The sequence below is a fragment of the Geotrypetes seraphini genome, chromosome 3, assembly GCF_902459505.1.
Source record: "Geotrypetes seraphini chromosome 3, aGeoSer1.1, whole genome shotgun sequence".
In the NCBI taxonomy this organism is placed as follows: Eukaryota; Metazoa; Chordata; class Amphibia; order Gymnophiona; family Dermophiidae; genus Geotrypetes; species Geotrypetes seraphini.
In genome coordinates this window covers 57,269,938-57,294,069 of record NC_047086.1, presented here as the reverse complement: position 1 = coordinate 57,294,069, position 24,132 = coordinate 57,269,938, and the positions used below count along the sequence as shown (strand labels likewise).

Sequence of the window (24,132 nt, the reverse complement as noted above, 5' to 3'; positions counted from 1 at the left end):
CTATCCCTTTGTCCTCCAGGTACCTGTCCAGACCTTCTTTGAAGCCCTGTAGCGTGCTTTTGCTTATCACATCCTCCGGTAGCGCGTTCCATGTATCCACCACCCTCTGGGTGAAAAATAACTTCCTGGCGTTTGTTCAAAACCTCTCCCCTTTCAATTTCTCTGAGTGCCCCCTTGTACTTATTGATCCCCTTAATTTGAAAAATCTGTCCCTGTCTATTTTTTCTATGCCCTTCATGATCTTGAAGGTTTCTATCATGTCTCCTCTAAGTCTCCGCTTTTCCAGGGAGAAAAGCCCTAGCTTTTTCAGTCTGTCAGTATATGAGAGGTCCTCCATGCCCTTTATTAGCTTAGTTGCTCTTCTTTGGACTCTCTCAAGTACCTCCATGTCCTTCTTGAGGTACGGTGACCAGAATTGAACACAGTACTCCAGGTGCGGGCGCACCATAGCATGATACAGTGGCAGGATGACTTCCTTTGTCCTGGTCGTGATACCCTTTTTAATGATACCCAACATTTTGTTTGCTTTCCTTGTTTGCTTTATTTGCTTGTTTGCTTTATTGTTATATATTGAAATTACAATAAATAAAGAATTATTTAAAAAAATTATCTACAAACTAAAACCACGTTAAAAAAAGTTGTGAACAGTTCATCAGCTTTGCCAAGGAGGGCAATTATTGACTAGAAAAAGGCATCTACAAAATGTTGTGTCTTGAGTAGTTTCCTAAATGTGCTCTTTTCACAACAATTTCATATTTGGCCCGCAAAGGAGTTCCATATTTTAATACCTGCGCAACAGAAAGTCATTTTACCAGTTAGTACCACGGTGGTCAGCAGAACTTTCCACCCCCACCCAATATCTTTCTAATTTGCACAATGAAGTGAAAGCACAAGCATGTTACGCTGTGGGTAAAAGAGCGAAAAACGAGTGTGGTAATGGAATCCCCCAAGGCAGGTTTTTTTGATGAAATGCTGAGAGGGTCCATGTGACGGCTGTTCTTTTGTATCAGTATTGCTGTTCCTGTGTGACAGTGTTGGGAGCTTTCAATTGCAAACAGCGGTGGGGTCCGGTGGACCAGATAAGTGAAACCTTACAGTTTGGTGGTGTTATTATTGTTGAGGAAAGTTTTTCATATAAATCATTTTGAATATTTCATTTTCACAATATATGATTATTTTGAGACTTATAGAAAATAATTTTAAAATAATATTTTTGAATAAAGCTTATTTACAATAGGAAGAGTGGGAGGACGAAGCAGATAATTGATGAGGATCAGTGAAGTGGGTACTGCAATATCAGGAGCTATAAGATGCCCCATGATCCCTTTCCAATCAAAACTCTGGTGCTTCTCTCGCTTGGGTGCTAGTTAAGAATTTTTGTTGTGATTAGTGAACAAACCACCAGGAAATTTTTAAAAAAATATTTCTTTATAAATGATTTTTTGATATGGAGTAGTGGTTTTAAATTGAATAGCAATCCTTTGGGATATTCTATTATATTTACTACCTATGCATTTACTATGACCAACTATATTTCTGTAGTGCAGCACTATGCATTTACTATGACCAACTATATTTCTGTATAGCAATCACGGTCCTCGAGGACCACAACCAATTCAGGTTTTCAAGATTTCCATAACGGATATGCACGAGATTGATTTGTACACAACGGAAGCAGTCCATGCCAATTAATCTTGTGCATGTTCATTGTGGAAATCTTGAAAACCCTACTGGGTTGTGGTCCTTGAGGACTGTGATTGCCTACCCCTGCTCTAGAGGCAAGTACTACTATTTGGATGTTTGCTTATAAATATGGATTTTTGTCTTTGTAAATGTTTTGATACTGAGTAAAAGATAAAGGTTGATAAATTCTTTATGTCTATAGTCTGTCGTTAAGAAAGTTTTATCAAGTTTTTTTTTATCAAGTTTATTAGGATTTTATATACCGCCTATCAAGGTTATCTAAGCGGTTTTTACAATCAGGTACTCAAGCATTTTCACTAGGGTAAGCCACTGCATGCCCTGGATTGATAGCATGGAATGTTGCTACTCCTTGGGTTTTGGTGACCTGGATTGGCCACCATGAGAACGGGCTACTGGGCTTAATGGACCATTGGTCTGACTCAGTAGGGCTATTCTTATATTCTTATATAAATATCAAGCGATAATGGCTATAAGCAACATCCTTGTTTTACTCTCTGATTTATTACAATTGGTTTTATGAGTTACATTTCATAATAAATGTACTGTGTACATTATGACCCTTATTTTAAAATCATTTAAATGTCTAGAGAGGTTCAGATGTGTAAATGCCATTTTAGAACAGGAGCTATTCAAATGTGGGGATCTATCTATAGGTTTCAAGGGGGTATGAGTAGGGTGGAGAGAAGAAGTGTCTGGCTACACCTATAGTACAGTCATAATTATCCTATTTCACACAAGTAATTCACATCTGTTCTGAAAAAAAAATAGATGTTGCTATTTACAGCTGATATGAGGCATGTATGAATGTCTGCAGTAATGGGCAACTGTAAATGCTGATAATTTCCTCCCATCACCCCACTGTCCAATCCCTCTAGCCCCTCTCATGCTCCCATACCCTCTTGAAGCAACAACCCCCTTCATCACACACAACCACAACCATTCTGATTCAGCAACCCATTTACAACATCTCCAATGCTAGCTCCTCCATTCACAACTTACTCCCAATGACAGTTAACTATGGCATCCCACCCCCACCCAATACCAACCCACACTGGCAAACTGCCCAAATGCCAGACCTCCATGACAGACTCCCTACATAGAAACATAGATAGAAAATGACGGCAGAAAAGGGCTATAGCCCACCAAGTCTGCCCATTCCAAATACCCACCCCCTGAATTCACTTCATTAGAGATCCCACGTGAGTATCCACTATCACATGTTATCACCTCCAAGGTCCAACCCCTGCAGGGTCTAAGTTGTGAAGATGCAGTCCCATGACAGAATAACCTAGCACCAGGTTTATTATCACTAGGGGTCAGGCTTCCATGTATAGACAAAATACACATATATGGAAACCTATATCAAAATAGTAAGAACATAAGAATAGCCTTACTGGGTCACACCAAAGGTCCATCAAGCCCAGTAGCCCGTTCTCACAGTGGACAATACAAGCCACAAGTACCTGGCCAAAACCCAAGGAGTAGCAATATTCCATGCTACCGATCCAGGGCAAGCAGTGGATTGCCCCATGTCTTTCTCAATAACAGACTATGGACTTTTCCTCCAGGAAACTGTCCAAACCTTTCTTAAAACCAGCTCTGCTATCCGATCGTACCACAACCTCTGGCAATGCATTCCAGAGCTTTACTATTCTCTGAATGAAAAAAATATTTCCTCCTATTGGCATTAAGAACATAAGAACATAAAAAATACCACTGCTGGGTCAGACCAGTGGTCCATCGTGTCCAGCAGTCCTTTCCCACAGTGGTCCTTAGGTCAAAGACCAGTGCCCTAACTGAGTCTAGCCTTACCTGCATACATTCTGGTTCAGCAGGAACGTTCAGCAGGAACTTGTCTAACTTTATCTTGAATCCCTGAAGGGTGTTTTCCCCTATAACAGCCTCTGGGAGAGCATTCCAGTTTTCTACCACTCTCTGGGTGAAGAAGAACTTCCTTGCATTTGTATGGAATCTATCCCCTTTTAACTTTAGAGAGTGCCCTCTCGTTCTCTCTACCTTGGAGAGGGTGAACAGCCTGTCTTTATCTACTGTCTATTCCCTTCATTATCTTGAACATTTCGATCACGTCCCCTCTCAGTCTCCTCTTTTCAAGGGAGAAGAGGCCCGGTTTCTCTAATCTCTCACTGTACGGCAACTCCTCCAGCCCCTTAACAATTTTAGTCACTCTTCTCTGGACCCTTTCGAGTAGTACTGTGTCCTTCTTCATGTATGGCAACCAGTGCTGGACGCAGTATTCCAGGTGGGGGCATACCATGGCCCGGTACAGTGGCATGATAACCTTCTCCGATCTGTTTGTGATACCCCTTTTTAATCATTCCTAACATTCTGTTCACCGTTTTTGCCGCCGCACATTGCGCGGACGACTTCATTGACTTGTCAACCAGTACTCCCAAGTCTCTTTCCTGTGGGGTCTCTCCTAGTACTGCACCAGATATCCTGTATTTGTGTATAGTACTGCACCGGACATCCTGTATTGATGGCAATTTTGAGCCACAGTAGCATCACTTCCATCTCACTAGACCCCAGAGATCTCTTGAAAGGCTAAAGTTACAATCAGGAATGCTTTTGAGGAGATTTGTGCTGCAGAAAGTTTTGCTTCAGGGGAAGGAACCACATGGTGGGTTCTTGCACACATATTGAGGATTACTGTTGGGTCTGCTTTGCTGGAGAGACATCCTAGGGGGCCTGCAATCAGGGGGTGGAGAGCAGTCATCAAAGGAAGTTTATATGTAAGGAGGGATGCCTTTGGGTTTTAATGGGGAAACGATCAGGAGTTTACCTATGGAGAGGGTTCCTTCAGGGGGATGTCATGAGGGAAGCTATCAGGAGAGTTACATATGGGGATGGATGCCTTCAGAGGAATGATTGGCATTTGGGAATATTTTAACAAAGGGTGTTGGAGGAGGAAGAGAAGACTGAAGTTAGATATTGGTAGTGTGTATTGGGTGGGGCGGGGAGTCTTGCCATCCTTGGGTAGGGTTGGCATTCATAAGGGGCCTTTGGGGATAGTCAGAAGGAATTAGATGGCAGTGGGGTGATCATGAGGGCCACAAACACTGGGGAAGGGAACACATACAATGGGATTTATAGTTGCTCCTATAACAGGCACTTAGATGTACCTCAGGACAGGTATACGGTATATTTCAACATCTCCTTATGTTTTCAGTCCAGATGGGGATTGCATATCTATATTGTAGGCCCACCCAGACCACTACCTATCCCCACCCTAACCACACTCTCTTGCCATCTAAATGTACTTAGCTTCCCCATTGGGACAGGCACGTGGAATATCTTAGGGGGAGGAGGAAATAGTGGATGCTTGGATAGGCAGACTGGAAGGGCCATTTGTCCTTTGTCTGCCATCATGTTTCTATGTTTCTGTGTATAAATGGCCTCTGTTCATAAATAGTATTTAAACCTCTGATGCTTTCTAGAACACACTGAAAATATGGCATTAGCTCACATTAATGCATATTCGTATGCATTAACATGTGCTAACATATTAATACAGTTTAGTAAATAAGGCTACAGGTGAATTGAATAATGTATTGTAAACCTTATTACTGCTAAGGGTGAGGTGCATAATAGCAAATTTTAATACACAGTAACATTAATACACATTAAGACAGCTAGCTATATGAATACTCAAAAATAGCACCTAATTATATTTATAGTAAATTTCTCATATTTTTTTATTTGTTTTCTGTTGCAACAGCACCTTATGAAATATGCCCAGAAGACTTTTTGCTGTCTATGGTGTGGAAAAGGACACCTGCTGGAGACCTGGCTTTCAATCGCTGTCCCTTGAATGCCACAGGTAAGTAGCAAGTACAGTTGTAGATTGGGATAGCTTTTACATGAAAACTTGGGGCTAGATTCACTGATGTACCGATCAATTTGCGAGCCCTTTGAGACCCAATTTCCCTCCAGTATGATTCACTAACCTCTCCTCCGATCCAATCCCGATCCGTGCATGCAAATGAGGGGATTTGGCATGCAAAGTAGAGAATGACACGGTGAAAAAATTGGTCCCCGTCACCGCCCCGTCCCCGTCTCACCATCCTCTGCACCGCCCCGTCACCGCCATTCCCTTCACCGCCCCGTCACCGCCACTGCCACCCCATTCACCGCCCCGTCACCGCCACTACAACCCCATTCACCGCCCCGTCACCGTCACCGCTGCATACATAAAAGCCTCAAACGGGTTCGATTTTATATACTTTTCTTTATTTACGTATAAAGGAAACATTCTTTAAAACTTTAAAACTTTAAAACTTAGTTAAATATTAGTTAATAACTATACAAAAACAAACACGACATGTACTTTTAATGCTTACAATGTTAGCCTACATGGTAAGTAGACGCGGCCGCTGTACCTAATCGCGGCAAAGATCTCCCTGCAGTGATTAGCATAGTGACCGCGGCTACAGCTGCAAGTCTCCCCTCCCCCCAGCGATCACGGCAGGAGGGCACCCAACCCCTCCTGTAGACCCCCCCAACGGCTCTCCCGACAATCGCAGCAGAAGGGTACCCAACCCCTCCTGCCGGTCCTCCCAATGGCCTCCCCTAAGATCGCCGGCAGGAGGGTACCCAACCCCTCCTGCTGGACCCCCCCCCCCCAACGAACCCTCCCACCCCGGAACCCCCTTAGTCTTACTTTCCAAGTTGGACCGGACGGCTCCTCACACGTATGGCCAGCAGGCTTGCCTCCGTCCAAATGAGGCGGGCCCGCCCCTACCCTGCCCAACCCACATGATCCTAGGGCCTGATTGGTCTAGGCACCTAAAGCCACTCCCGCTATAGGAGGGGCCTTAGGTGCTTGGGCCAATCAGGCCCTAGGATCCTGTGGGTTAGGCAGGGGAGGGGAGGGGCGGGCCCGCCTCATTTGGACGGAGGCAGGCCTGCTGGCCAGACGAGCGAGGAGCTGTCCGGTCCAACTTGGAAAGTAAGACTAAGGGTGGTGTTTCGGGATGGCGGGGTTTGTTGGGGGAGGGTCCGGCAGGAGGGGTTGGGCACCCTCCTATTGGCGATATAGGGGGCCGTTGGGGGGGCCGGCAGGAGGGGTTGGGCACCCTCCTACCAGTGAACATAGGGGGGCTGTTGGGGAGCTGGCAGGAGGGGTTGGATATCCTCCTGCTGCGATCGTTGGGGAGGGCTGGTTCTGTCGGCATGAAGGGCTGAGCACCTTCCTGCTGGCGATCGTCGGGGGGGGGGGCGGGTTCTATTGGCAGGAAGGGTTGATCTGACAAATGAGGAGCCAGTATATTGGGGGCGGAGTCAATGCGGCAACATGCAAGTTGGATCGAGAGTTGGAGGAGACAGACAACATGGCAGAGACATCAAACACCCGGTCACGAACACGGTGAAACACAGGTAAATAGCGGTTCCTAGAAGGGGTACATTGGCCTGCGGGGACAAATCTTTTCACCGTTTTTGCGGGCAGTGAAAACTTTTGTCCCCGTGTCTGCGGCGATTTGGCTTTGGAGTCTCCATAACCCGCAGCCAAACCGCAGCCACGCCGCAGCTCCCTGCGGGGATCGCTCCCCGTGTCATTCTCTAATGCAAAGCAGGAAAGACGCATTTCACCAAACTTATCGACTGGCTGGCCAATCAAAAAACTAGCGACTGGTGAGGATCTTGGTTTATGCAGAGTACAGGGGTGACATGATTACTTTAGTGCTTCATTAGAAGATAATGTTCTTCCTAAATCATCAAGACAAGTTTAGGCGCTGGTTTTAGAATTTCCCCCTCTATGCCAAAAAGTGCTTAAAATTAGGCACAGCTTATAGAATAGTGCTAATGCTCAGGAACCTGGCTTAAGTTTAGGTTTGGTCATTTGCAACAACATGAAAGCGGTGCCACTGCCTGTGCCCAAATTTGGGTGCAGCTGCCATTATTCCATAATTACACACATAACTTAAAGGAGCAGCCCCAAACTGACCATGACCCGCCCATTTCTCTGCCCCCCCTCCCATTTTTTGTTTTTATTTCTGCCTAAATTTAGGCACATAGTTAGCAATTAATTCTAATTAGCACCAATAATTGCTTGTTAACATGCCAATTATTGGCATTAATTAACTTGTTCAATTAAATTGTACACACGCTTGTTAAAAACTCAGGGGGTTAGTAGTTCTTTTCATATATTAAGGCCCTCTTTTACAAAGGTGCACGAAGCATTTTAGCGTGGATTTAGCGCATGCTAAATCAATGCGTGCGTTAAATGCTAATGCGTCCATGCATTAGTTTCAAGTTTATTAAAAGATTTTTTAAATCGCTTATTCAGATTTCTAAGCGGTTTACAATATAAAATTACATAAAAACACATAAAACTTTGGAATACTAAATAACGACAAATTTAAATAAAAATACTGATAAAATGTACGGACATACTCAAACAATAGGGTAGTGGGGAAGAACTACAATTATTATAGAAAAGGTGTAACGTAAAAGGGAAAATACAATAGGGATGGGATGATAACAATTTTCTTTTAGTTTTGTCCTTAAAAGGACAGTTTTTATCCAAAGGCGTCTTGGAACAAGAATGTTTTTAACTCCGCTTTAAATTGGTTTAAATCGGACTCGCTTCATAAGTAATTAGGTATGGAGTTCCATAGAGTAGGGGCGGTAACAGCAAAGTTAGCGCGTGTTTAGTGTGTGCTAAAAAGCTTAGCACACCTTTATAAAAGAGGGGGTTAGTGCTAAGGATTTATGTGCTGATGGAATTCAGTTTCTATTACTCTAAAGTTTTGGGGAGTTATTTTTTGGAAGATGTCTTGCATTTGAATCTCAGGCGCAAGTTTTTAGTGTGTTATGGAAACTGAAGTTGATTAGGTCAAATTTCACTCCTAATATATAGACTGATTGCACAAATGTTGGTACTAACCCATGTTAACTTCTGCAACATCATTTGCATGGGTTGAAAGAAATCACTTTGAAGAATCTTCAGACCTTGTTAAATACTGTGGCAAGCACGATTTTCAAATTCTCAAAGTCTGAGAGGGCCACACTATTATTGTTGATGTTGCACTGGCTTCCGGCCAAATCATGTATCACTTTTAAATTATGCTCCTCGTTTTCTTTATATTACATGGTTATGCCCTTAGTTATATGTTTTCACTAATTGATCTGTTAGAGAAATTTAAAACTAGAATAGATATTTTCAGTGATATTTATATATCAGGTTATGAGAAGATGGAATGAGTGTTGGAGCATTTACCTTGCCAGCCCATAGTGAGAAACTCTTCCATGGATTAGTAAAAGGAACCCTAAGTAATTTTCCGGTTGGCCCAGGCGCCACCTTTGGGCGGGGTTTGAGCCGCCTGGGCCAACCGCCTGGGATGGTGGGCCTGCCGGACAGACAGGCTTGGGACCCGTCTGTCCAGCCAACTTTTTTTACAGGTACAGGGAGGGGGATTGGGGGGTTCGAGGAGTCGGCAGGGGGTCGTAGGGTTGTCAGGTGGGGGGACTGATTAGGGGTTCAGGAGGGCGATCATGTGGGGGATTCACCGAGGGCAGGAGGGCCTGGGATCCCTCCTGTCTGTATCGTAGTCAGGTGGGGGGGAGGTCGCAGGGCCAGGAGGGCTTGGGCTCCCTCCTAGCCTTATCGTAGTTGGCGGGGTGGGGATCACCTGGGCCAGGAGGGCTTGGGCTCATTGTCGGGATGGGGGTGTCAGCAGTTGCCAGGGCAGGAGGGCTTGGGCTCACTCCTGCCCGGATCGTTTTGGGGGGGGGGGATTCTGTAACTGGTGTTCTTTTTGACTGGCCCCTCCTTCGCCTAAAAGCCCTTGTTTTGGGTGTTTGGGACTTAGGCTTTTTTAAGGTTGATTATATGGTGTAAGTATAGATGTAGTGGTCTGGGCGTTTAAACAGCTGAATGTAGAGGCAGGCCATTATTATAAAACCCCTCCTTTTGGATGTTTTTTTTTTTTTAAATAATGGACATTTTCCCTGCTTCTGCTTTCAACGTTTAGGGCCTTAAGCCAAAAAGGGACTTAGATGTTTTTTTTTAATTATGCCCCTCTGTGTGTCTAAAAAAAAAAGACATGAAATGCCATTGAGGTTTGCCATATCATGTCAATTGAATGCCCATCTCTGTTTTATTATTGTACACTGTATCAGTCATTTCTTTGGACAGGCAAGTGAAATAAATACGACAGCACTTTACAAAGCTTCATTGTAGTACTAAGGACTGACGCACTATATATCTGCCCTGTGATTCCTTGCTTCCTACAGTTTTTCCTCAGACTCGCCTTCTCTGTCTCATTATCTGTGCTTTCAAGCAGCAATAATGAGACATAAAAAGATCAGGCAATCTGCCGATAACTGTACAAAGCATAAAGTTCTTAATATCTTATAAATATCTATGAAATCTGAAAGAATTTCAGAAATTACAGACACCACTTAAATTGTATTTCACAGTAAATAAAATGTTTTAATTTATGTTTTTGATAGTGTCCATTCTTTTATTTTCTGTCCTTTGTGTCTTGCAGGCACCACTAGCAGACGCTGCTCTCTCAGTCTTCATGGAGTGGCCTTCTGGGAACATCCCAGCTTTGCAAGATGCATATCAGCTGAATATAAACACTTGCAGCTTTCAGTAGGTGCAAAGCCAGATTTAGCATTTGCTTTGTTTATTCACTGCTAACCATCAGTCTGTGGAAATGTAACTCTTTCAAATCATGTCTGCTGTAGTAAGTAGGAGATAAAATAAGCCTGAAGCTAAAGCAGATAGAATCTTCAATGATAAAACAGTTGACACCAGGGTCTTGTTCACCAAAGATAACTGTCAAGCACACAATATCAACAAGGGCTTTGGTGTCCTATGGTAGCTGTTGGATAGTTTTCCTTCAAGCGAGTGGAAAATTCTACAGTAGGTTCAATGACTGCATGATACATGTTAAATAAATATGCACATTGCTTTATATTATGGGGCTCATAATCAAAATGGAAATACGTTTAAAAACCGGCCTAAATCATCCAAGTGCCAATAACCGAACCGGATTTTAGTTGTATCTAAAAATGATTTGGGCCTCTTCAGTGCTGCTGTATGCCCAGAGCTAAAAAGGGCGTTTTAGGAGGAGTGGTGAGGGCGGGATTTGGACGGAACATAGGCCAGCCTAGACTTAGTTGTACTACAAGTATAACCGAAAGTGTAACAAGACTGCCTAGATGGAAATTGTACGTTGTGACTTAGGCCATGTAAAACCAGGTCTAAGTGCTCAGAAGGTATCAAAAGTGAGCAGATAACCACTGTAGACACAACATACAGACTCCGTACACACTCCCCTAGTGACCCCTCCACTGCCATAAAGAACGGAATAAAAAATTAACATATCTGCCTCCAGAACATCAGCACCTGGCATAGGAAAGCCTAGTAGAGCAACACAGAAGTGGCTTAAGTAGACTGGGGCTATTGGGGTTCTAGACAGGTGGGTCTAGTAGGTTTTCGAGGTGTTTTTGGGGGGGCTCACCATGACCTATAAGGGAGTTGTGGTGAGATGTGTATATGGCACCCTTTTTGTGACATTCGCAGCAGTGCCCTGTAAGGTGCCCCACTACTGTGTTGCCATGTTTGGGTGTCCATTTAATCACTTTTCTGGTCCCTCCCATGTCCAAAAGGTCTTGTCCTAGGCGTTTTTGACTTGGATTAATTTTTGGACGAGAATGGGGTATAACGATAGACGACTTAGCAGTGTGGCCGACCACACTGCTGGACATATACTTAGAAAATGTTCGGGGAAAAAAAAAAATATATATATATATATATTGGACATATTTTTCAGGAATTGACTTTTTACATGGCCGACTTTGGGCGATTAGCGACTTAAGCCCAAAAACGGACTTAGATGTTTCTTTTGATTATGCCCCTCCACATATTTAAAGTCACTATTTATCATTTTTAATTTTTTTTGTCTTAAAAAATAAAATAGTGATCTATTTTTGCTGTATTTATTTATTTATTTAGATTTTTATCCCGTCCTCCCAGTAGCTCAGAACGGTCTACAAGTGATGATATTCCCTTTAATGTCTGCAGTAATCATCCCATTACATTTTTTCTGCACTCTTCTTTTTTAATTTTGGGAGCTTTCCTCAGAGCAATCTCCATTGACCACTACCCTCTGTGACCTTTCAATCAAGCATTTCTTGACCCAGCCCGTCATTTTGGGACCCATCCCGAGGGCACTCAGTTTATTTATTAGACATGTGTGAAACACTGTCAAAGGCTTTGCTAAAATCTAAATACACCATATCTAGCACTCTCTCTATCCAATTATCTGGTCACCCAGTCAAATAAATTGATCAGATTTGTCTGAAAAGACCTACCTCTAGTGAATCCACAGGATTCCAGAAACTTCATCATTCTCTGTTTTAAAAGCATTTCTATTAATTTGCTTACCACAGAAGCCAGACTTACCGGCCTGTAATTCCCTAGTTCTTCCTTACTTCCACTTTTGTGGAGCGGGACCACATCTGCCCTTCTCCAGTCCTCCGGTACCACTCCCAACTCTAAAGACTCATTGAAAAGGTCAGTCAGCGGAGCCACCAGAACTTCCCTAAGTTCCCTCAGCACCCTTGGATGTACACCTTCTGGACCCATCGCTTTGTCTAACTTTATTTTAGCTAGCTCCTCACGAACACAACTCTCTCTGTAAGTTAGGCAGTGTTAGACATCTAACTCAATTGTTTTAATTGGTTCAATTGGTGCAGTAATTGACTGCACTGATTAAAAAACAATTAAGATGCTGTTTACACAGCAAACTGATCGTGTACCGATCAGTTTGCGACCCCTTTACGATCAAATTTCCCTCTGGCCCCATTCACTAACCTCTCCAGCAATCCGCTTCACATCTGTGCATGCAAATGAGGAGAAATGCATGCAAAGTAAGCAGGGATATGATTCACAACACAAATTTCACGATCCAACTGGGCTGGCCGCTCAACGCAAGAAGCGCCTTCTGGGGACCAGTCGAAAACGTCTTTTCGACTCTCCTGCTCTCCTTCTCTTCCCCATGTCTCCTGCCTGCTCGCCCCCGGGAATAGACTTAGTAGATAAAGACAGGTCGTTCACCCTCTCCAAGGCAGGAAGAACGAGAGGGCACTCTCTAAAGTTAAAAGGGGATCGATTCCGTACAACTGTAAGGAAGTTCTTCTTCACCCAGAGAGTGGTGGAAAACTGGAACGCTCTTCCGGAGGTTATTATAGGGGAAATCACTGTCCAGGGATTTAAGACAAGGTTGGGCAAGTTCCTGCTGAACCGTAACATACGCAGGTAGGGCTAGTCTCAGTTAGGTCTCTGACCCAGCAGTGGCAATTCTTATGTTTTTATGTTCTTATTTGCAAGCACGGATTTGAAGCTGATTGCAGGAAAGGTTAGTGAATAGGGCCCGAGAGAAATCTGGTCGCAAAGGGGTTGCAAACTGATCGGTACATGATTGGTTTGCTTTGTGAATCTAGCCCATAATCTTCAATCCCAAGGTCCACCTTAATATAACTTGCAATAATATCTTAGGACTCATTAAATTTTTCTCTTCTTACTAAAGGACTTCCATGGTATCACATAGTGCTCAAACATTTCATAGTTTTACAGACCCATGTTCGTCATCAATCCAATTTAATGCCACCTTAATATCATTCAAACTTTTTAAAATGTTTATATAAAACTTATTTAATTTTTCAACTTATTTAATACACTTATCTTAGCCAGGGGAAATTTAACCAATGTCCAACACGACACATGTTTTGCCTAGATCGACTTTATCAAGAACGCCTCCCTGCAACGATACAAATCGTCTTTTAAAATCATATTGCGGCCGGGCCCGTTCCTGAGTAAGTGGGAAACTGTGGCCCGGACCACAAGTAAGATTTTTGATACGCCTTTTATAGGGCAGTGGAAGGAAGACCCGGATACCGGATTCTTTAGAATAAAGTATCAGGTTTATTACTAACCCAAAGTTCAAAGAAAATAAAACAGCAGAAGGAAAAACATAAAACATTCACTTCAGTTGGTTACAGTGCTTCGAGTGCTTCGCCCACCTTATACTCTTACAGTCCAGGTGCTATTAAGGAGCAAGATGGCACTTCCTTATCACAAGTAAAATACCAGCAAACGTATAAGTCAGTTAATGCTTTCCTTGTCTCGTAGCCCCTGTCGGGCTTGATTGCTCTCACTCTGGTCTTCACCTTTTATGAGCCTAGTTAGCTGAGCCCGGCTTGCGTCCAGCCTTTCCTTCTCAGCTCTCTGCATTTGTTTAACACTTTATTAGCACCCTGTTAACTTGGCCCGTACTGCTCATGCTGTCGGGTATACAAACAATAGGAGACCGTTCTTCAGGAGTTTAACTTAGGACATGCAAACATCATATTCTCCCAGGTCCATGCCCTCTTCACTTATCTCATTACTTAGCACGCTGCCCATTTCCCATTCACACTCCCGGGAACTCTGGCTTGAAGTTTCTTCACTTCTTTCTGTTTGTGCTTCCCCTCCCCCTCTCTGTACGTCTGCAAAACTATCTGCAGCTTTTCTCTGGGGAGACTTTCCCAGCCCTGCTCTTTGGGACTTGAGTTGCCAGTCACAATACCTCTCCAGGCCAGTAACACCTTTCCCTAGGTGTGGGCTTCTTGCCCTCCGTTCCTGCTGGGCTTGAGGCACCCTCTGTGACCTGGAACCCACGTGAGTAGTTTGGCTTCTCAACCACTCCTTCTGGTTCTCCTCTCTCCTCACTCTCGTTCCCTCTCTCGTTTCCTCCCTTCCTCCTCCTGTAGTAAATTGATCTTTCCTATAAGGCCAACCCCAGGGTCTGACTCCACCCCCTTCTAAATTAGCCTCAGGTTTCTCCCTGACTTCAGGAAAGGAGTGATAGGGGAAATCAGTGGTCTGCAGAGCCTTTCTTAATTGGCTCTTCAGCTGTGCTGGAACCTGCCTGGGCTTGCTTTCTTTTGCCTGAGCCAGCTGTCCTGACTCCATGCCTGGTTTTATCCAGCCTTGTGCTGCATTCTGGGGAGTTCTAGTAGTAGTTTTCCACGTGACAGGAGCTTCCCTGTCACAATATTTATATATCTCCTATTTAAGTCCCTCTAAATAAATCAATTTTTCATACCCTTTTCTTTCGACATTCACCATTGTCCACAGTATTCTTTATTTTGAAATGGCGGCTTCATCTAAAGTCCATTTTTTAAAGGGATCTAAACTCTCCCCTTTGACAGTCAACCAATCAAATCCTGTCCTGAATCACAACAGCGACACCCACTCAATTTCCACATTTAAACCAAAAGGCACCACCATTCTTAATTTATATATTCATTGTTGTTCCTTAAAGTTTAATGGTTTTTTTTTTTTTTTTTTCAAATTTTCCGCCCTCCCTTCTGGCTTCCATCAAATCAATTATTATCCTCCCTGTTATGTTTTCTATTTTGTGGTGTTTATCATGCCAATGTTGTACCAGTGGGGCCTGCATGTTTTTTGTACTAATTCTTGATTTGTGCTCATTTAATCATAATTTTACACTACGGCTTGTATGTCCCACATACACTAATGCACATGGGCATGTTATCACATTCACCACATCAGAGGTATTACAGGTAGTATTACCCCAATGTATAATTATCCTATTTGAATTTGGATCTTTCTAATCTTTACCTTTTATTGTCTGGTCACAAAATTGACAACCACCACACTGATTATGCTCATCTTCTCTCTTCACACTTTTATCCAATGCCCATTAATAACAATGGACTTCTAGACCTTATGTGCATCGATTTCCTGGGTTTTGGAAAATGACAGCTGAAACACTGTTAATACTTTGGTGGTCACCAATCATTTTTTCTGGTAGGCCCAAGCCTGCCCTACTAAAAATCAATGGGCAGATACAGTTGCAAAAGTGTTATAGGATAAATAGAATCCACTCTGACCAAGGTTGAGATTTTGAAAACTGGTTAAATAGAGAAATGTCCAAAGTTTATGGCACCACCCACAGGGAGACCCACAACACAGAAAGATTCAATTGAACTTGGTTAAACATGTTGAGTACCTTAGACTCAAAACAGACACTACAGTGGAATCAACATGTAAGCAGATTGATACATGCTTACAACTTCACACAAAAAAGATGCCACGAGGTATTCCCCTTATTATCTTATATTTGGCTGAGAAGCTAAACTATCTGTGAATCTATCTTTTGGGTCCACACCAGATGGGAACTCTTCAGGAAACCATCTCTAATACACCAGAAAATCTTAAGGAGACACTCAGTGCTGCAAATTGTACCGTAGCGGTCCCTTAAGGTAAGGCAGGGACCGGCATACAACCACAGAATAGCCCCAACGTGCTTCCCCAATTGGGAGGAAGTCCCTGTGATGGAGAGCTTACCCTGCGTACAATGGACAGAATGGCTTCACACAGGTAAGTATCAAAAGATTTATTAATCATCCAGTCAGGGCAAAACCAAAATGCGGGTAAAGCAAAAATTCAAAATAACTGCAATTATAATTGAAACAAAATAATGTTGCACTCACCAGCCTGGTCTGGTTGATTCCCAACTGTTCAGTTCTTGTCCCAGGTAAGTTCTACCACATAGTAGCCACAATAGAACAAATCACAATTTAGGCTCAAGTAGTCTTTAGTCTCAATACAAGAAAAAAATTATCACATTGCAATGCTGCAGATCTTCTCTCCTCTCCAGCATTAAGGAGCAGAAGGTTGGTGGACTTGCCAAATCGGCTCCTTGTCAAGACAAAGAGCAAAATAAACCCTCAAAACCCACCACGTAGATGTCGGGCAAATCCTGACCCCATCCTTCAGGGTTTTCACAGCCCCAATAAGTTCATTACTAATGTTGCATAACTGCGGCTAAACATCTTGGATAAAAAAAAACAACAACCTTTCAAACATTAAAATCATTCGTTAGTAGTTTTCCTTCCTCAGCAAACACAGTCAAATTATCTTTCTCAAAAAGGGACAGTTTCCCAAAACATTTTTGCAGCTTAATCATTGTCCCAGCAGCAAGACAGCCGAAACCCAAAAATAAAAAAAAACCAACAACTTTTCAAGGCAAACCCACAGTCAAATCAGCTTACTTCCATGGCTTCTGGAAAAGCAAGCTCTGGCAGAGCATTCCAGTCCATATCTTCCGGTACCTGGTTCTCTTGGATTTCTTCCTCTGCCTCTAGGCTTAGCATTTCCACATCTGCTGGTTCCTGGGACGTTGGAGGTTCCTTCAACATGGAAACTTCCCTGGACTGCCCTCTCCTCTGAGACAGCCAGCTCTCTAAATGCTCAAGAGCTGCTGTGCCACGCCCAGCCCTGCACGGGGAAGGGTTCTTTGCACCTGAGTCTGCCTTCTAACCTATTTAGTCAGCAATTTCAAAGATGGTGGTTTTAAAGGGACCAAACCTGTTTTCTCAGGGCTATGCTTTAAAACCTGCCTGAACTCAGCCTGAGCTTTCTGGTCCTGAAGGGACATACTGGTCAGCTCTAACCAGTTTCACTGGGCGATTTCTGGGGCTCTTAACTGGCACAAGGCCGGAACGGGAGTCGGGCTTGTGACATAATCAAGCAGCTCAGGAAACAGCTGACAAACAAAATACAGGTAATAAACTTTGCTTTGATGCTCAAGTCAAAAACTATAGGCATCCCAGGAAAGCACAAATCACCTGAATGTACCTGAATGTAAACCACTTAGGATATAAGTGGTATATAAAAATAAATAAATAAATAAATGCCTTATAAAAATGTCATTAAAAAAGTTAATGGTATATTTGGAAAACCGAGGAGGATCGATGAAGACTGGGTCTATTATAGAGTTATCTATTCTAATGGCAATCTGAGGATTCCCCCCAAACAGTAAAACATTTATATGCTTAACAAGTCTGTTATAAAAGAGTGTTACATGTTCCGAAAGGTCCTAAACATATTATGTGAGATGAAATTTTGACCATGAGTGCTGTTTCAGATGACACTTCTGGTCAGCAAACTAATAATATTGTATTGATATACAGGTCAGACATGGCCCATAAACCCTGCTACAAAACGTGTTTATGATGAATTGGGCACCCCTTCAAATCAATTTATACAAATTTCTGCAAATAATATCTTTGCTGACTGGTTGATAATTCTTGAATGCATGAGTAAATATGTTCAACTGGCTAGTCAGAATGATTCTGCTGTATTAGGAATCAATTGTGCTGATCACACTTGCCTTATAGGTGGACATAGGGACCCGTCTCATTGTGGCAGGGGGAGAGTATGAGCATGGAGATTCCTGTGTTCACTAAATCTTTCGAAGTACCTCTGAAATTATAGCAGCAGCAAAGCTGCCTGTATACTATATAGCAGGGGTCTCAAAGTCCCTCCTTGAGGGCCGCAATCCAGTCGGGTTTTCAGGATTTCCTCAATGAATCTGCATGAGATCTATGTGCATGCACTGCTTTCAATGCATATTCATTGGGGAAATCCTGAAAACCCGACTGGATTGCGGCCCTCAAGGAGGGACTTTGAGATCCCTGCTATATAGGCTCCTCCTACTCCCATGGTTTTGAAAGATTCAGAGTGTTCTATGTTTTAGCCTGAGAACAGTAAAAAGGGAGAGGAAGAGAATAGTGTGTGTTATAGAAAGAGAAATGAGCAGTTTGGAGTAGGGAGAGGCAGCCTTTCTCTCTAGTTAATAGTTTTGTGGGAGCTGGCAGAGAATTTCTCTAAGCAGCTGTTTATCTCTATCTGTATAGCTCTGGTGGATCAATGCCCCAGAACCCCTGAATATACTAGTAAAGGGAAAACTATTTGTTCTATTTACTTTCCTTTTACCTGACAGTGTCTTCTGGCCTGCCTCCTGTGCACATAAATGGCCACAGGGTACCAAAGGAGGTCAGGGGTTATAAGTATACCCCACAATATAAATATAGATAGCTTCAATATAGAATACAGACAGCTAAATATTTTAAAACATCAGCACTTAGCTGAACGGGCTAAATGCTCGATGAAGCCATTTCACTTAATTGCTTCTTCAGAACAGCTAGAAGAAGCATACAATACAGATCATCAGAGAGCTACTGCCTAAATAAACAATAAAATAGTCCTAGGAAAAAGGAAAAAGAATCCCAAACAGTGTCGTGGAAAGCTAGTGGCACAATAGTTCTTACCTAGGTCTCAAACAGCAAAAGCAAAAGCCGCTGTTAATGAGACAAAAATGGCATCCATGTTTAAACAGAATGCCAAAACTAATATATCAATTGGATGACAAGCCAATGTCAGATGAAAGGCCGTACAAGGTCAGAGTTACCAAACGAGAAAAAAAAATGCCTTCCATTCAATTCAAATATTTAAACTAGTAGGCTCCAGCCTATTTAATCTGATGATCCAATGTCGTTCAAGCTGAAGAAGTTTTCTTCCCTGCCCCCCATAGAGTCTATTACTTAAAAGTTGACACAAAACATTGTAAATCATCAATGCCCATAAGATAAACAGTTTGAAGCTTCTTGTTTATTATGCGGAAAACAAAAACTGTGTTCATTAATCCTAGTCTTGAATGTTGTAATAGATTTGGCAATTTAAAATTTAGGGCAAGGACAACAAATCACATGTATATGAACTATCGCAAGTGGTAGAATGTCTTAGCCCCCCCCCCTTTTATTAAGGTGGGCAAAGCGTTTTAGCACACGTTTAGCGCACGCTAAAACAACATGTGCGTTAAACACTAACGCATCCAGAGGATAACATGCACGCATTAGTGGTTAGCGCATGCTAAAAACCATAACACACCTTAGTAAAAGAGGGGGTTAGTGTCTACTTTTTCTAATCAACGGGATTCATAAATTCAGAAAGTTTCAAGAATAATATCATATGATTTTCAATGTCTATGTTTGAAATGGCCACTGTGGGGGAAATGTGAATTTGAAGAGAATGATCAAATACATTCAAAAGTTATTTTAAACATCTATCTCTGATCCTTAAAAAGAAGATGAGTCTGTGTGATTCTTCAGTGGTCTTTAATAATACACGTCACCATAGAACTTGCAGGAGTGAACTTCAATGCAGAAGTGTGAACCGCTCATCAAAATCTCTATATGTGGTACAGCAATACATTTCTGTGATTATGTTTCGTAAGTGTCCTTGAGCACACCAGCCAGATAATCTTGATTGCTAGAGTAAGTGGGTGTTTTTAAGTGTGCCACGAAGCACAAGCAACTGATAGCATTATATGAGTTGTGCACCTGGCCTGGTGATGACACACCATGCTACACCCCCTGAAAGTTACGGGTTAACTGAGTTGTGAACCTGGCCTGGCAATATGCCCATGACATACCACGTTCCACCCGCATATACACCCCCTGAAAGTTGTGGGTTAACTGATTTGCATGCACTGTTTACCACTTATGTGCATAACTATCACTTATTGGTGTCAATCATGCACGAAAGTTCTACTCTTCTATAAACTAGGTAGAATATTGGTGCCTAAATTTAGATGGCAGCTTGCAGAATTACCTTTGCAACTTACAATGCCTATAAGTTATGCAAGTAACTGGGAATTTCACCTATGTTCTGCCCATGTGTCCACAGCCTTGCATGTATGCATTAAAGGCCAAATTCAATAAACTTAGGCATTGCTCCATGGAGTTGTTAATCAACTTCTAGCCATTCTTTATAGAATCCTGACTAGCAATGCCTAGGCATACTTAGGTGTTGCTAGGCATCCTAAAGCTAGGTTTTACTTGACCTAATTTACTGGGCCTAACTCAGATGCCTATTGACACCTAAGTCAACCATGCCAACTTTTCCGGTAAGGATCAGAGGGTGCCTTGACTTAGGCATCACCAGGTGTCCAAAGAATTCCATGTAGAACTCTTAATTGCCAATTTATTTATTTTTTTTGATTGCCTGAAAAGTGTCAGTCAATTACCATGCCAATTAAGCCTTTAAAAAAAAAAAGTTGCATGCGGATTTCATAGGTAGGAGTCAATACGTTTCCTTGATTAAGGTGCCTAGCAGTGGCTAATGTAGGCATCCTATAAAGAATCTGGCACCATTTACTAATTCTTACCCATAATGGGCAATTTTAAAACCAACTAATCAAAAAGGAGAATGCATGTTGTGACTGCTCAATTTTAAAATAATTCACTGCTCTATAATTCTTATGGTTGGTTATCCTACCGTGCTATATTAAATTCCATTCCAAATACAAAACACAATAATTGCTGGAGTAAAAAAACAAACCCCAAAATCTCAGACTATCATAAACACCACATACTGTCAGTAACCCAATTAAACAGAAACATGATGGCAAATAACGGCCAAATGATCCATCTAGTCTGCCAATCCATAGCATCCACTATCTCCTCCTTTTCCTAAAGATCTCATGTGTCTGACCCTTGCTTTCTTGAAATAGATACAGTCTTGTCTCCATCTCCTGTACCAGGAGACTATTCAATGTATCTACCACCCTTTCTGTACAAAAAAAAAAAATCCTTAGATACTCTTGAGCCTATCACCTCTTAACTTTATCCTATACCCTCTCATTCCGGAGCTTACTTTCAAATGAAAAAAATGTGCCTCATGTACTTTTATGCACCTTAGGTATTTAAACATCTCTATCAAACAGTATCTCCCCTATCCTGCCTTCCCTGCAGTATACATATAGAGATCTTTAAGTCTATCCCCTTACACCTTATGATGTAGACCACCAACCATTTTAATAGCTTTCCTCTGGACCGATTCTATCCTGTTTATATCTTTTTGAAGCTGCAGTCACAGAATTGTATACAATATTTTAAATGAGGCTCTCCAGAGTCTTATAGAAGGGCAACATTCTTTTTCCTACTGGCCATTTATCTCCCTATGCATCTAATCATCCTTCTAGCTTTTGCCCTCACAATTTCAGTCTAAAATAAACTCCACTTATACACAGAAATTAATAATGTTATATATATCTAATATAATAAAAGCCTAAGCTGCGCATGCTCACTCTTACCTGCGTGCTCCCGTTTTCCGTGCGCTGTAGGTCCCTGCAGGTAGGAGTGCGCATGCGCACTTCCACGCATCTCTCTCTCCCAAGGCGGATGTTGGCATCTGCAGGCCACGGAGGCTGTCGGCGCCTGCAGGCCGCAGCGGCTTGAGGCGGCTGTCGGCGGAGGGCAGACGCGAGGTAAGGGATGCTGCTGGATAGGGGAAGAGACGGGGGGAGTAGAAAAAGGAAGGGAGGCCTACTGCTGGACGGGGAAGCAGGAAAGAGGTGCTAGGGGGGAAGAAAAAGGAAGGGAGGCCTACTGCTGGACGGGGGAGCAGGAAAGAGGTGCTGATGGACAGGGGAAGAGACGGGGGAGAAAAAAGAAGGGAGGTTTACTGCTGGACAGGGGGACAGGAAAGAGGTGCTGCTGGACAGGGGAGAGATTAAAAAAAGGGAGAAGGGCTGCTGCTGGATAAGGGGAGCAGTGAAGGGGTGGTGGTGGACACAGGGAAGGTAAAAGGAAAGGAGAATGGGTGGACAGCCGAAAAAGAAAGACAGAAATACAGAAGGAGATGAGAAGAAGGAGAGAGAGAGAGAAAGAAATAAAGGCAGACACACACACATATATTCTAGCACCCGTTAAATGTAACGGGCTATAAGACTATAACTTTAAATTAGAAATGTTGGAGAACGCATCAAGAAGAAATAACTTGAGACTAATTAATTTTCCAAAATGAATACCTACATCTGCTCTTCATATGTTCAAGAGGTAACTCACTGAGAGTTTGAAGATTCCTCAAAATGTGTATCCTCCTAGCTTCAAAAATTTACTATCTCCCAGAAGGGAAGAAGAAAACACTTGAAGATCAACAAGCTCCAGAAATGGACATGTTGAATTTAACAATTATTTTGGAGAACTCAGATTCTGAGCAGATGAGGGCTGCTACACTCTTTGCCCAGTTAGAAATGGATTCGGACAGAGATTGGCTTTTGAAAATCTTCTTTAAGTATAAAAAAAGTCATCCAGTTAATCTGGGTGGCCACTAACAGTGGGCGACATCGAAGCCGAGAAGATAAAGTTAATAGGGGTTGGAATAGGGAAGGGGAAGAGGAGTAATGGGGTTAGTAACAAGGAGGATAATTTGATTGGTGGGTGGTAAGAGTAGGGGATTTGGGGGGAAAAGAAAAGGGGTGGAGTTGGGGACGGCGAGAGAAAGAAAGAAATTGGCGGGCTAAATGATAAGCACGGGTGAAAGAGCAAGGGGGGAGAGGAAAGGGATTTGAGTTTCCCTCCCACTACTCTTCGGATCTTGGGAAATGAGGGGTGAATGATGGGGGGAGGTAAAGAATTGGGGGGGATCGGTCACAGCTAGTACATTTGGGGGGGGGCCTAAGGGCAGAGCCGTTATTAGAGGCAGATAGAATTGGAAGTCCTGTGATTGTGAATAGTAAATATGTCCTTGTGTGCGACACCGCCACGAGGTGAGGTGACTTAACGACACCATAAGTCACTGGGAGATAAGGGAAAGTTTGGGATAAGGGAGCTAGTGTCGATACCAAATAGCTCTTTGAGGAAAATCATAAATGGTGAAGTGTTAAGTTTGATGATGTTTACTAAGTTTAGAAAATTAATGTTTGGAAATAATATGAAATAAAGCTGCGGCCAATATTTTGCCCAATTATACAATGACCTGGTTTATTTTTGAAATGGGAGATGTATTTTGGAATGGCTGATGTATGAGTCCCATTATTAAGATAAATTATTCCTATATCAGGAAGTTAGAATGTATCTGGATGTATCTAGAGTTACCCAAAAAAAGAGGAAACAATTTTTCCTTTTAAAGCCTCAGGTCTTAAAACTTGGGGGTACAATCTCAACAACAGAAATGCCAAAATGATCAAACACAAGCAATAGTCAACAAGGAAGATGAGTTTGTACTATGTATGGTTATGATTTTTTCACTGTCAATAAAAATATGTTTAAAAAAACAACAAAAAACTTGGGGGTACTTTTATACTTAGGTTTCCAAGTAAATGTTGTGTTAAGTTCCAAGGAGTTAAATGTATTTTTTTTGAGTCATCACAGCTTTCAAGGTTTATAATGGGTAAAGATCTGATTTCTGCAAGTACCCCCGCTAAGTCTCTAGGTTAGTTCTCAGGAATGCTATTCAGTTTTCTTATGAAGATTTGATAATGATTATGATTTATCCCTACATATTGTGGACTAACAATTGAGCAATGTAAAATAATCTATTTGCTTGGAATTTCTTTTCTTTTTTGTAAAGATTTAAGATATTGCTTATTTGGAATGATGTTTATGAACATATAAACAATTGAAATGCAATAAAGATTTAAAAAAATTTTTAAAGCTTAGCGCACTTTAGTAAAAGAGGGGGTTAGGATATAAGTAGTATATAAATAATTAAATAAATTCAGTCTTTCCGCTACGACCTTATCCTCCCTGAGCACCCCT

The 24,132-nt window shown here is 42.3% G+C and overlaps 1 protein-coding gene across 5 annotated transcripts in view; it reads left to right on the top strand.

Annotated features, from left to right (window-relative positions):
• The window catches only part of ADGRB3 (adhesion G protein-coupled receptor B3), a 1,500,610-nt gene that overhangs the window by 669,053 nt on the left and 807,425 nt on the right, over positions 1-24,132 (top strand). For all 5 annotated transcript variants that reach the window (XM_033937354.1, XM_033937350.1, XM_033937352.1 and 2 more), the window contains 2 exons: positions 5,441-5,542; positions 10,215-10,321. In XM_033937354.1, the coding sequence (XP_033793245.1) occupies positions 5,441-5,542; positions 10,215-10,321 (209 nt within the window). The remainder of the gene's footprint in view (positions 1-5,440; positions 5,543-10,214; positions 10,322-24,132) is intronic.